We start from the raw sequence: 15,052 nt of genomic DNA, 5'->3' as shown, positions 1-15,052 counted from the left end.
TATGGATTGAATTGTGTCCCCCCCAAAAAATTGTGTCAATGTGGCTAGTCCATGATTCCCTGTATTGTGTGATCACTGTTTTGTCATCTGATATGACTTTCCTATGTGTTGTAAATCCTGCCTCTATGATGTTAATGAGATGAGATTAGTGGCAGTTGTGTTAATGAGGCAGGACTTAATCTACAAGATTAGGTTGTGCCTTAAATCAATCCCTTTTGAGATATAAAATAGAGAAGCGAGCAGAGAGACATGGGGACTTCATACCACCAAGAAAGCAGAGAGACATGGGGACTTTATACCACCAAGAAAGAAGCACCAGGAGCAGAGCACGCCCTTTGGACCCGAGGTTCCTGCGCTGAAAAGCTCCTAAATCAGGGGAAGATTGATGACAGGACCTTCCCCCAGAACTGGCAAAGAGAAAGCCTTCCCCTAGAGCTCGCACTCTAAATTTGGACTTCTAGCCTCCTAAACTGTGAGATAAATTTCTCTTGGTTAAAGCCACCCACTTTTGGTATTTCTGTTATAGTAGCCCTAGATAACTAAGACACAGGCCATACAAAGATTTAAGTGATCCCCTTCTAGCCTTTCTTCAGGATTTGTGACCCCAATACTCTACAACATGTTTTCTCCTTTTCAAAATGGGTGAATGAGAGCTTGACATAACTAATGACATGATGAAACTACAAGTTTTTTTCTGCCTGCCTTCTCCTTTCCACAGACTTTTGTTAAGGACTTTGTTTTGTTCTGTCTGGCTACCTGTGACTTACGACGCCCCATGTAAAGATTAGAACCCAGAAGTCCAGTGTGTAAATATTTGGCCTGATAAGGAGATGTCCAGCATGTATCACTTTAGCATGATAAGGAGTCTCTTGTAGTTATCTTGTAATATGTAAGTCATCTGGTCATCTGTGGGCTACATGCCAAGAAGACACTTCTAACCCTTGTAACAGTCGTACGTAACCTCTGATGTAAAATTGCCTTTCGGGACTCCATAAAGACAACCTGCGTTGCTGTGGGACCTGCTGTTGGTGCCACCTCCTAAATAAACTTTTTCTCTTTCTGACTTGGAGTGCATTTCATTAGCTTGACTGCCCCAGGTCATGTACCCTAATCAGGCAACAGATTCAACCCCCATTCTTAGGGACCTTTACATGTGTCTCTCAGGGTTTTGCCCCACTCTGCAGTTGTGCAGCTCCAAGAGACTAGGTTAACCTTCCAGCAATGCAGGAAGTGAAAAGAAATAAAAAATATGGGAGTTTCTCCTACATTCTTCAGACAACAGGCATCTCTCTACCTATTCTTTTGCCCACAGAGACAGGTCATTTCTCAGGTGCCTGTTCCACCACTGTGGCTGCAGTACAGCTTCATAATGGGCTGTCAATGGGGTAAGTCTGAGAAAAAACAATAAAACTGGAGTTATCCCCCTCACTCTTTGACATTCAGGGGCCCCATGTCCCCGTAGTCTGGCTAAAAATAAAGATTTTATCTCAGAATTTTTACTTTTGGTGCCTTCTGCATAGCTCCACGACAACACCTGCCCTTGGGTAAACTGGGAGCAAAGAAGATCAAAAACCACCATAATCATTCCGTTAGAGTTATTATACAAAAACCAACTTGAGTCCCTATCTGCCTGTTATTGTATACTTTTCAGAGTCTTAAGTGCAAGCTCTGTCCCAAGAGAGATAAGATGTATACGGACTACCACATCTTGGTCCAATCAGAAGTCTACGGTTACTTTAAAAATTAATGAGTTTGCAAATACACATTAAAAATGTTTTATAATTTTTTATAGATTTTTTACACGATCACAGTACACTAAAATGTTATTGGTGCTTTTTATGAATAATAAGCTTACTTGATTTGTAATTTTCTGTATTTTTCTACAATGAATAAGGAAGACCAAATAAGAATTGATGCATTTGAATTTTAGTGTTGGCAAAGAATATTGAATATACCATGGACTGCAAAAAGAATGAACAAATCTGTCTTGGAAGAAGTACAGCCAGAATGCTCCTTAGAAGCAAGGATAGTGAGAGCTGGTCTCATGTACTTTGGTCATGTTATCAACAGGGACTGGTCCTTGGAGAAGGACATCATGCTTGGTAAAGTAGAGGGTCTATGAAAAAGAGGAAGACCCTCAATGAGATCGATTCATACAGTGGCTGCAACAATGGGCTCAAACATAGCAATCAGTGTGAGGATGGCCCAGGACTGGGCAGTGTTTCATTCTGTTGTGCATAGGGTCACTATGAGTCAGAACTAACTTGGTAGCGCCCAACAACACATTTTTATATAATTTTGTGACTAAAGGTATTACTTGAATAATAATTACAAAGTCATGGAGCTTCATGTCAATAAGCTGTACTAAGGAAAAAGGATGAATTGGCAAATACTAAGTCATATATAATTTTGCAACAATAACAACAACCATAAAAGGGGGCTACAGATGCTGATACAAATTAGACATAACCAGTCATCATATGGGATTAATTTTCTTGGTTTGAAGGCTTAGGGTCATGGTCTTATGGGACTGTCCAGTCAATTAACATAATATAGTTCTTAAAGTTTATGTTCTACCTCCCAGTATGGTGAGTGGTATGTGAGGTCTTGAAAGCTTATGAGAGGCCATCTAAGATACAATTCTAGGTCTCTTTCTGTCTAGAAGGAGCCCTGGTGGTACAGTGGTTAAGCACTTGGCTGCTAACCAAAAGATTGATAGTTTGAACTCACCAGTTGCTCCCTGAGAGAAAGATGTGGCATTCTATTTCTGTAAAGATTTACAGCCTTGGAAATCATATGGGGCAGTTCTACTCTGTCCTGTAGTGTCACTATGAGTAGAAATCAACCCAATGGCAATGGGTTTGGTTTTTTGGTTTATACATCTAGAACAAAACAGAGAGAAGAAAACCTAAAAATCAGAGAAGGAACTAAACTACAGGACTAATTGTCTCCATGAACCACGGCCTTCTCTACCTTGAGACCAGAAGAACTAGATGGCACCCAGCTACTGAAAGGGGCAGCATGGGAAAGAGGGTGTATAGGGCATATAGGGCTAACATCCTGGTCATTATGGTGTTGTTTTTACCTAGCTTGAATAGTTAACTTTTGCATACCCCAGTGATTTTGTGATTTTGCTGTTTCCTTCTCCTCCCCGCCCCCACCCCACACTTGTCTTTTCCATGATCCTATAAAGTTTGAAATTAACCTCTGTTCCACTTCCGGAGGTAGACCAACAAGTGATAAATCTAGAAGAGAGAAAGACTAAACAAAAGGGCAATCTTGTGACTGGAACCAGGATGGCATCGGAAGATCTTTGAGAACACTTGCAGGTCAATACGTCTGGAATGCAGTCATCATGCCCACCTCAAGGGGCAACTAACAAATTCCTTGAGTTCTTTAGACCCAAAACCCATCCCTATAAAACCCTCTGGTCGGGCTCCAGCAGACAAACAGATTTTGGAGGACCATTCCCCTTTGTCTCTTGTATACAGGTATACAATAAAGGCCCTCCTGCTGCTCACCTCATCCCTGTTTCACTATTGGATTCTGCGGCAGGCGGCTCAAATCTGTGCTTTACTGTAATATGACTACTACCAAATGTTCTGATCAATAGATTTATCCTGATAGAAAGGAAGAAAAATGTGAAACAGATCTTCAAGTTCTTAAAGAATCTAGACTTACTGAACCTATTGAGGCTAGAGGTGTCCCAGGGACTAGTGCCCTGAGTTTCTCTTCAAATCTAGAGTCAAAACTACCCCTTAAAGTCACCTTTAAACTAAGTAGCAGTCTAGCTCAAAAAGTAAAGATTGTCACCCTTGAACATTGCATTCTTTTAAAAAAATTATATAAGACCAAATGGACAACAGCTATTTTAAAGCATAGACGAGAGGGTTGGAGGGCTGAGAGTTTAAAACAAATGGAGTGAAACGACTAGAACAGAAATACCAAAAATGTTGACAAAATGTGAAGAATGTAATCAATGTCAATGATCATTATGCCTAGAAACTGTTGAATGGGAGTGGGTTTTGCTATGTATATTTTCATCAAAAATAAAATATTAATAACAAATAAAAATTTTCAGATAACAAAAAAAATTATGAAGCAAAATCCTCGACAAAACGCTAACAAACAGAATTCAACACCATGTTAAAGGATTATACATGATCATGTGAAATTTGTCCCAGAAATGCAAAGATTGTTCAACATTAGAAAATCAATCAATATAATCCGCCATATTAACAGAACAAATGAAGAGAACACATTATCATCTCAATGGACTCAAAAAAGGCATTTGATAACACCCAACAGCCTTTCATCATAAAAACACTCAACAAATGAGGAATTGAAGGGAAATTCCTTAATGTGATAAAGGATAGTTATGAAAATGCCACAGCTAACATCATACTCAGTGGAGAAAGACTGAGAACTTCCCCATAAGCAGAGGAACAAGACCAAAAAAAGACAAGGATACCTAATTTCACCACTGCTACTGAATATTGTACTGGAAGTCATAGCCAGACCAACTGGACGAGAAAAAGAAATAAAAAGTATCCAAACTGGGAAGGAAGAAGTAAACTATCCCTTTTCACAGATGAAACAACCTTGTGTATAGAAAATTTCAAAGAATCCACTAGAAATCTACGAGAGTTATTAAATGAATTCAGGAGAGTGGCATAATACAAGGTAAACACACGAAAATCTGTTGAGTTTCTATACAGCAGAAATGAGCAAGCTGAGAGGAAATTTTAAAATGTAATTCCATTTCCAAAAGCATCTAAAAGAATAAAATGCCTAGAAATAAATTTAGCCTTCACCTAACTAGGGAAGTGAAAGACTTGTATACTGAATACTATAAAACATTACTGAAAGAAAATAAAGAAGACCTAAATGAATGGAAGGATATTCTGTGTTCACGGTTTAGAAGACTCACTATTGTTAAAATGCCAGTACTACCCAAAGTGATCTACAGATTCAACGCAATTCCTGTCAAAATTCCAACAACCTTCTTTGCAGAAAAGGAAAAGCCCATCTTCCAATTTATATCAAATTGCAAGGGCGCCTTGTCAAAGCCATCTTAGAAGAACAACAAAGTAGAAGGAATTATACTTCCCGATTTGAAAACATACTATAAAGCTACAGTAGTCAGTCTGCAATAACAGTGATAACAACCAAAAATATGTGAGTGCTTACATAGGTAGGTAAGTAGACAAATACGTGTATGGGAAGGTATATGTGTAGGCATATGTATACGTGTCTGTCAGTTTGTCGTGCTGTAGGGGCTTGTGTGTTGCTGTGATGCTGGAAGCTATGCCACCGGTATTCAGATACCAGCAGGGTCACCCAAGGAGGACAGGTTTCAGCTGAGCTTCTAGACTAAGACGGACTAGGAAGAAGGACCTGGCAGTCTACTGCTGAAAAACATTAGCCAGTGAAAACCTTATGAATAGCAGCGGAACATTATCCGATATGGTGCTGGAAGATGAGCTCCCCTGGTTGGAAGGTACTCAAAAGATGACTGGGGAAGAGATGCTTCCTCAAAGTAGAGTCGACCTTAATGACATGGATGGGGTAAAGCTTTCAGGACCTTCATTTGCTGATGTGGCACGACTCAAAATGAGAAGAAACAGCTGCAAATATCCATTTATAATTGGAACCTGGAATGTATGAAGTATGAATCTAGGAAAATTGGAAATCATCAAAAATGAAATGGAATGCATAAACATCGATATCCTAGGCATTAGTGAGCTGAAATGGACTGGTATTGGCCATTTTGAATCAGACAATCATATAGTCTACTATGCTAGGAATGACAACTCAAAGAGGAATGGTGTTGCATTCATCGTCAGAAAGAACGTTTCAAGATCTATCCTGAAGTCCAGCGCTGTCAGTGATAGGATAATGTCCATATGCCTACAAGGCAGACCAGTTAATACGACTATTATTCAAATTTATGCACCAACTACTAGGGCCAAAGATGAAGAAATAGAAGATTTTTATCAGCTGCTACAGTCTGAAATTGATGAAGATGCATTGATAATTACTGGTGATAGGAATGCGAAAGTTGGAAACAAAGAAGAAGGCTCAGTAGTTGGAAAATATGGCCTTGGTGATAGAAACAATGCCGGAGATCGAATGATAGCATTTTGCAAGACCAATGACTTCTTCATTGCAAATACCTTCTTTCACCAACATAAACGGCGACTATACACATGGACCTCACCAGATGGAACCCACAGAAATCAAATTGACTACATCTGTGGAAAGAGACAGTGGAAAAGCTCAATATCATCAGTAAGAACAAGGCCAGGAGCCGACTATGGAAAAGACCATCAATTGCTCATATGCAAGTTCAAGCTGAAACTGAAGAAAATCAGAGCAAGTCCACGAGAGCCAAAATATGACCTTGAGTATATCCCACCTGAATTTAGAGACCAACTCAGGAATAGATTTGACGCATTGAACACTAGTGACCGAAGACCAGACAAGTTGTGGAATGACATCAAGGACATCATACATGCAGGAAGCAAGAGGTCACAGAAAAGAAAGAAAAGACCAAGATGGATGTCAGAGGAGACTCTGAAACTTGCTGTTGAGCGTCAAGCAGCTAAAGCAAAAGGAGGAATTGATGAAGTAAAAGAACTGAACAGAAGATTTCAAAGGGCAGCTTGAGAAGACAAAGTAAAGTATTATAGTGACACGTGCAAAGACCTGGAGATGGAAAACCAAGAGGGAAGAACATGCTCAGTGTTTCTCAAGCTGAAAGAACTGAAGAAAAGATTCAACCCTCGAGTTGCAATAGTGAAGGATTCCATGGGGAAAATATTAAACAATGCAGAAAGAATCAAAAGAAGATGGAAGGAATACACAGAGTCATTATACCAAAAAGAATTAGTCGATATTCAACCATTTCAAGAGGTGGCATATGATCGGGAACCGATGGTACTGAAGGAAGAAGTCCAAGCTGCTCTGAAGGCATTGGTGAAAAACAAGGCTCCAGGAATTGATGGAATATCAATTGAGATGTTTCAACAAACATGCAGTGCTGGAGGTGCTCACTCGTCTATGCCAAGAAATATGGAAGACAGCTTCCTGGCCAACTGACTGGAAGAGATCCGTATTTATGCCTATTCCCAAGAAAGGTGATCCAACCGAATGTGGAAATTATAGAACAATACCGTTAATATCACATGCAAGGAAAATTTTGCTGAAGATCATTCAAAAACGGCTGCAGCAGTATATCGACAGGGAACTGCCAGAAATTCAGCTGGTTTCAGAAGAGGACTTGGAACCAGGAATATCATTGCTGATGTCAGATGGATCCTGGCTGAAAGCTGAGAATACCAGAAGAATGTTTACCTGTGTTTTATTGACTATGCAAAGGCATTTGACTGTGTGGATCATAACAAATTATGGATAATATTGTGCAGAATGGGAATTCCAGAACACTTAATTGTGCTCATGAGGAAACTTTACATAGATCAAGAGGCAGTTGTTGGGACAGAACAAGGGGATACTGATTGGTTTAAAGTCAGGAAAGGTGTGTGTCAAGGTTGTATTCTTTCACCGTACCTATTTAATCTGTATGCTTAGCAAATAATCTGAGAAGCTGGACTATATGAAGAAGGACAGGTCATCAGGATTGGAGGAAGACTCATTAACAGCCTGTGTTATGCACATGACACAACCTTGCTTGCTGAAAGTGAAAAGGACTTGAAGCACTTACTAATGAAGATCAAAGACCACAGCCTTCAGTGTGGATTACACCTCAACATAAAGAAAACAAAAATCCTCACAACTGGACCAGTGAGCAACATCATGATAAACGGAGAAAAGATTGAAGTTGTCAAGGATTTCATTTTCCTTGGATCCACAATCAACAGCCATGGAAGCAGCAGTCAAGAAATCAGAAGACGCATTGCATTGGGCAAATCTGCTGCAAAGGACCTCTTCAAAGTGTTGAAGAGCAAAGATGTCACCTTGAAGACTAAGGTGCGCCTGATCCAAGCCATAGTATTTTCAATCACATCATATGCATGTGAAAGCTGGACAATGAATGAGGAAGACCAAAGAAGAGTTGACGCCTTTGAATTGTGGTGTTGGCAAAGAATATTGACTATACCATGGAGTGCCAAAAGAATAAAGAAATCTGTCTTAGAAGAAGTACAACCAGAATGCTCCTTAGAAGCAAGGATGGCGAGACTGGGTCTTACATACTTTGGACATGTTGTCAGGAGGGATCAGTCCCTGGAGAATGACATCATGCTTGGCAAAGTACAGGGTCAGCAGAAAAGAGGAAGACACTCAACGAGGTGGATTGACACAGTGGGTGCAACAATGAGCTCAAGCATAACAAGGATTATAAGGATGGCACAGGACAGAGCAGTGTTTCGTTCTGTTGTGCATAGGGTCGCTATGAGTCGGAACTGACTCGACGGTACCTAACAACAACAACATGTGTATATACATGTTGGTGTGTGCTGCATATGTATTCTTATATATAATAATGCACATAAGGGGCACAGTCACAGATACTTCCTGGACTTAACCAAACACCTCCCAGGATTGATTTACTGGGTTTGAAGGCTTAGGATCATAGTCTTGTGGGACAACCGAGTCAATTAACACAATATAGTCCATAAAGTTTATGTTCTACATCCTAGTTTGGTTAGTGTCTGAGGTCTCAAAAGTTTATGAGTGGCCATCTAAGATACAACCTTTGGTCTTTACATATCTGGAGCAAAAGAGAAATAAGGAAACCGAAGCTTCAAAGAAGAAATTAGTCTACAAGACTAATAACCTACACAAACCACGGTCTCATCTATCCTGAGACCAGAAGAACTAGATGAAGTCCAGTTACCGCTACCACCTGTTCTGACAGGTAACACAATCTCTGGTCCTTTCCAAAATGGGAGAAAAATATAGAACAAAACTCAAATTCTTAAAGAAGGCCAGACTTACTGAACTGGTAAAGACTAGAGGAATCCCTGGGACTATTGCCCTGAGATACCCTTTAAACTTTGAACTGAAACCACTCCCAGAGATCACCTTTCAGCTAAGTAACAGATTGGCTCATAAAATGTATGGTATCATCCATGAGTACTGTGCTCCTTTAAAAAACCACCTGTGTGAGACCAAACAGTCAATATTTACATTAAAGCAAAGATGAGAAGATAAGAGAGGACAGGGAAGCTGATTAATGGAAACAGAACAATCAGAATAGAAATAATGAGAATGTTGACACAATGTGAAAAATGTAACCAATGTCTCTGAACAATATGTATAGAATTTGTCAAATGGAAACCTAATTTGCTGTGTGAACTTTCACCAAAAACAAAATAAAATATTATTAAAAAAAAAAAACAATGGTAATCAAAATAGACTGGTACAGGTTAAGGATAGACATATAGACCAAAGGGATAGAATTTAGAGTCCAGAAATAAACCCATACATCTTCAGTCAATTAATTTTTTTTTTTAATTTTTATTCTGCTTTAAGTGAAAGTTTACAAATCAAGTCAGTCTCTCACATATAAATTTATATACACCTTAGTACATACTCCCACTTACTCTCCCCCTGATGAGTCAGCCCGCTCCCTCCTTCCAGTCTCTCCTTTCATGACTGTTTTGCCAGTTTCTAACCCCCTCTACCCTCCTATCTCCCCTCTAGACAGGAGACGCCAACATAGTCTCAAGTGTCCACCTGATACAAATCGCTCACTCCTCATCAGCATCTCTCTCCAACCCAATGTCCAGACCAATCCATGTCTGATCAGTTGTCTTTGGGAATGGTTCCTGTCCTGTGCCAACAGAAGGTTTGGGGACCGTGACCGCCGGGATTCTTCTAGTCTCAGTCAGACCATTAAGTCTGGTCTTTTTATGAGAATTTGGAGTCTGCATCCCACTGTCCTCCTGCTCCCTCAGGGGTTCTCTGTTGTGCTCTCTGTCAGGGCAGTCACTGGTTGTGGCCGGGGACCATCTAGTTCTTCTGGTCACAGGATGATGTAAGTTTCCAGTTCATGTGGCCCTTTCTGTCTCTTGGGCTCATAATTACCTTGTGGTCAATTAATTTTTGCAATGAATTTTTTTTTACAGGAGTGCTAGGCATAACCAATGGGGACAAGAATAATCTCTTTAGTACATGGTCCTAGGACAACTAAATTTCCATATGCAAAAGAATGACGTTGGATCCATAACTCACAGCATATATGAAAACTAACTCAACATGATTTAACTACCTAAATATAAGAATTAAAACCATGAAACTCTTAGAACAAAACATAGTGGTAATGGATTCTTAGATGTGACATGAAAAATACAGACAGCTTAAGACAAAATAGATAAATTGAACTTCATGAAAATTAAAAATTCTCGTGCATCAAAGGACATTATCAACAAAGTGAAGAGTCAATTTACAGAATGGGAGAAAATATTTGCAAACCATATATCTGATAAGGGTTTAATATCAATAATATATGAAGAACTCCTACAACTCAAAATAAAATAGACAACTCAGTCAAAAACGGGCAGAGGACTTGACTAGATATTTTTCCAAGGAAGATATACAAATGGCCAACAAACACATGAAAAGATGCTCAATGTCATTAGTCATTGTTGTTTGGCATGGCCAAGTCTACTTCGACTCATAGTGGCCCAACGTGACAGAGTAGAATTGCCCCATAGGGGTTTCTAGGCTATAATCTTTATAGGAGCAGATCACCAGGTCTTTCTCCCACAGAGCCACTGGGTCATTAGGGGAATGCAAATCAAAACCATAGTGAGATACCTCTTCATCCGCAGTAGGATGACTATGATTAGAAAAATGGAAAACAACAAGTGTTTTGGGGATATGGAAAAATCGGAACTCTCATCCATTGTTGGTGGGATTGTAAAATAGTGCAGCTGCTGTGGAAAACAGTTTTAGCACTTCCTTAAAAAGTTAAACATACAATTACCATATGATGCAGCAATTCCACTCTTAGGTATATTCCTAACAGAATTGAAAGCAGGGACCTAAACAGATATTTATACACCACTGTTCATTGCAACACTATTCACAATAGTCAAAAGGTAGAGTCAACCCAATGTCCACTAAGAGATGAATGGATAAACAATGGAATATTATTCAGCCAGAAAGACAAATGAAGTCCTGATTCATGCTACAACATGGTGAACCTTGAAAACATTATGCTGAGTGAAATAAGGCAGACACAAAAGGACAAATCTTGTATGATCCCACATATATGAAATATCTAGAATAGGTAAATACATACAGACCAAAGTTTATTAATGGTAACCAGTGGCAGGAGGGACAGGAAAGGGAGAGTCATGGCCTAAGGGTGGCACTTAGTTTCTGTTGATGGTGATGGAAAAAATTTTAAACAGTTCTCATGGTTAATCAACATGGTGAATATAATGAATGTCACAGAATTGTACACATTAAAAAAGGTTTCAAAAATAGTTAAAATGGTAAAATGTTCTCTATATATATTACCACAATAAATTAAAAAATCATGAAACAATCTGTACTTTTGATCTGCAACCAATTCCTGTGTAACCTTAATTCAGGGCCTGGGATCCTTGACCTGAGGAAACAGAAGGGTATGGGTGACAGATGGTTGTAGCAATTAAGTACAGCAATAGATGTTCTTGCAAAAGTTCTAGCTAGTCACAGCACCACAGCCTGCAGGAACCAGCTGGGAGACTTGGCCAGCTTGGGCCCACCTCGGGTGGACATCCCCATAGCGATTTGTAGGATGCAGGACTGCTCCATCATTTCCTCCTCAGGGTCTAAATCCCCTGCTTTCAGACTGGGGACCACCGTGGCATCTTCAGGTGTCAGGATGGTGCAGGTCCGTTTCAGAATCGGCCTTCCCGTGGCCTCCCTCTCTCCCTGAGGCCAGGAGATTGGTGCCCGTCTCCACCTCTCCTTCTCTAGTCATCCATCCAGACTCCAGGCAGAGACCACTGCCCTGGGTACCATCTCAGGGCCCCAAAGGAAGGAAAAGAGCTCCAGACCAAAGAATGAAGGAAGTAGTACTTAATTTTATCTATAGGGTCGCTATGAGTCGGAATCAACTGGACGACACTGGGCGATGTGTCTATTGCTCTATCCTCCTTCCATACAATCAGTCTGCAGAGGGCGGAGGCTTGTTCCGGAACCCTATTAATGTGCTGACTTAAGTTGAACGTGAAGTCCACCCTTTTCTTTCAAAAGCCCTGGGGGAGTCTGAATTTGCTGGTGGGTTTGATAGTGAGGATTGGGTTTGCCAATGAGGTTATGAGGTTGGTGTTTTCCACAAATCAATGAACGGAATCTGCAAGGCTAAGGATCTAACAAAAGGCATCTGAAGCCCATACACAATATAGGATGTCCCAGCAATCGCACCCTTCCAACAATTTTCAGAGAAAAGTTTTAGATGTCAACTTAAAAATGTGCAAGAGAGAAGTGATGCTTGCACACATCATGAACATGTGAGTATACGAAAAAACATTGAATTGCAAGCTTTGAATGGGAGGGTCATATGGTTAAGCGAAGCGTATCCACCAGCCCAGCTGGGAGAGGACCTCCAGACTCCAGCAACCGGGAATCGCCTAGGAGGCCCAGCGCGAAGCCAGAGGTCGGGGACTCCATTCCCCACAAGCCTCCGGGCACGACTCCGTTTCCCACAATTCCCCTGCTACTTCCGGAGCGGCCGCCGTACCCCCGACGGCTTCCGGGTTTAGGCCTGGCGCTGCGATTGAGGCGGCGGCAGCAGCGGGGGAGCAGAGCGGAGCGGAGCGGAGCGGAGCGAGGGTCCAGCATGGACGTTTCGGGGCAGGAGACCGACTGGCGGAGCGCCGCCTTCCGGCAGAAGCTGGTCAGTCAAATGTGAGTAGGGGCGAGGGGTGGGGGAAGAGGCGGGATCCGGGACCTTTCCCCCTCAGGTGTCCCTGGCACGGCGGGCGAGGCCGGGCCGGACCTGCGGGAGACGAGGGCACCGGGAGACCGAAGGCGCACAGGACTCGCCTGGGTCCCAGCGCGCGGCCCACCGCCGGCTCCCGCCTCCACTCTTGGCCGACATGGTCTGCTTGTTGGGGTTTCCTGGGGCTGAACTCTGTAAACCAGCGAGCCCCGGCTATGAGTCATCGTCCTGAGCTTGCTCATTTGTCGTCACTGGTGTGCCTTGGATGCAGCCTTCCCCCGCTTTCTTCACGGTGAATAGGAAAAGGGAAGGAGGCAGCCCGTAGTGGGTTTCACAGGTCTCAGTGCTTCGTGGCTCCTCTTCTAGAAAAGCGCATCAGGGAGAGAGAGAGGCATTGGAGAAGAGTGAGTGAAATATGCAGTTGGGAGGGTGGATGTTTGGGCTGTGGGCGGTGGGGACCCTGTGACGAGGTGTGGCAGGAAGCCTCTGTCGGTTCTGGAGGACGGAGTGAGGAGCTAGGTTAGAGCCTCCTCCGCACGGTCTCTACCGCTGCAACTCCTTGATGCTGGGGCTGCGAGTCCCCAGGCCGCGCCTCTCAGTGAAATCCAGCCCCTCACACCGTCTGCGCCTTACATTTGTGAGACTGTCTGTTATCAAGCTTACCAGCTGTTGTGCTAGCCTCAGATTTGCATGAGACACAGCCCCTGCCCTCAGGGAACACACAGCCAGTAAAGGGACAATTACTGTGCGCTCTTACCATTGCAGAAACCCTGGTGGCGTCGTGGTTAAGTGCTACAGCTGCTACCCAAAGGGTCGGCAGTTCAGATCCAACAGGCGCTCCTTGGAAACTCTATGGGGCAGTTCTTCTCTGTCCTGTAGGGTCGCTATGAGTTGGAATCAACTCGACAGCAAGGGGCTTTTTGGTTTTAATATTGCTCCAAAATACTAGGGGCACTGCTGGGGCAAGTAGCTTGGTTAGGCCCAACGCAGCCTGTGGAGTGGATAATGAGTAAGTGAGCACTAGACTGACAGGCCTGACAGTCATTCACTGTATGCAGGACTTTCCTTCAGGCTTAGAGTTCTGCAGTTGGGAGAGGGTAATGGAATGAGGGTGAGCAGGCACTGGCATGTTAGTCCTGCCAAGGAGTTGAGTCTGTATTTGGCATACAGCCTGCTTTGTGGTAGTGGAACCAGGGCTTCAAAGAGGTTCATTCCTGGTCAACCCCCTGCTGAGAATTTGCCTTTCCACCCAGATATACTGAATCAGAATCTACATTTTAACAAGATCCCCCAAGTGATTTTTTATGTATACTTAAGAGTTAACAAGGTCCCCAGGTGATTCTTATACAGAAATTCTTATGTATACATAAGAATCACCTGGAGATCTTATTAAAATGTAGGTTCTGATTCAGTGTATCTGGGGTGGAAGTGAAAATTTCATCAGGGGATTGAACTGGAATGAACTCGTTCAAAGTCCTGAGTGAAATACCAGAGTTGGGAAGTTCCCCCCAAGTACCTGGAGGCGGATCAAGGGCAGAGAGAAGATGACTCAGAGAACCCAGTTAGGAGGCCATCGTGAGGAGTTTTGGGCACTCAGGGCTGGGAACCTGTCCTTTTTCATCCGTGTATTCCCAATCCTAGATCATTGTGTGTTGTGTAAAATGCGATACATGAAAAGGTTATGAAATGACCTAAGCAGGTGATAAAGGCCTGCGTTCTACAGTGGTAGAAACTGAAAGAGGAAGACAGATTCCAGAGAGGGGAGGCTTTAACAGTGCTTGATGACTAACTGGATGTGGAGGGCGGGGTGGGGGGCAGGGACTGTGTATCAGTGGGGAAGGAAGGAAGTGGGTTGAAGGCTGGGACTCGTCTTGGTGCAGTGGAAGGAGCATGGACCATGTGGGCATTGCCATGGAACAGCCTCCGACAGTTCTGCAGGCCTTGCAGAAACAGTGAACAGTGTTTTGCTGCTCTCAGTGAGTTGACACCAACTCATTCCACCCCCATGTAAATGTCAGAGTAGAACTGTGTTTTATAGGGTTTTCAGTGGCTGGTTTTGCAGATGTAGATCTCCAGACCTTTCTTCCAAGGTGCATCTGGGTGGACTTGAACCACCAACCTTTTGGTTAGCAGCCACATGCTTAACCTTTT

The 15,052-nt window shown here is 42.5% G+C and overlaps 1 protein-coding gene across 5 annotated transcripts in view; it reads left to right on the top strand.

Moving 5' to 3' along the window:
• Positions 1-12,700: 12,700 nt before the first annotated feature.
• MED15 (mediator complex subunit 15) overlaps positions 12,701-15,052 on the top strand; it is a 74,001-nt gene continuing 71,649 nt past the window's right edge. For all 5 annotated transcript variants that reach the window (XM_049865374.1, XM_049865375.1, XM_049865373.1 and 2 more), the window contains exon 1: positions 12,701-12,867. In XM_049865374.1, the coding sequence (XP_049721331.1) occupies positions 12,800-12,867 (68 nt within the window). In that variant the 5' untranslated portion in view covers positions 12,701-12,799. The remainder of the gene's footprint in view (positions 12,868-15,052) is intronic.

This window comes from Elephas maximus, chromosome 22 (assembly GCF_024166365.1).
Source record: "Elephas maximus indicus isolate mEleMax1 chromosome 22, mEleMax1 primary haplotype, whole genome shotgun sequence".
NCBI classification, from domain to species: Eukaryota; Metazoa; Chordata; class Mammalia; order Proboscidea; family Elephantidae; genus Elephas; species Elephas maximus.
The sequence above is the reverse complement of the archived record's forward strand: the minus strand, read 5'-3'. Positions and strand labels throughout refer to the sequence as shown.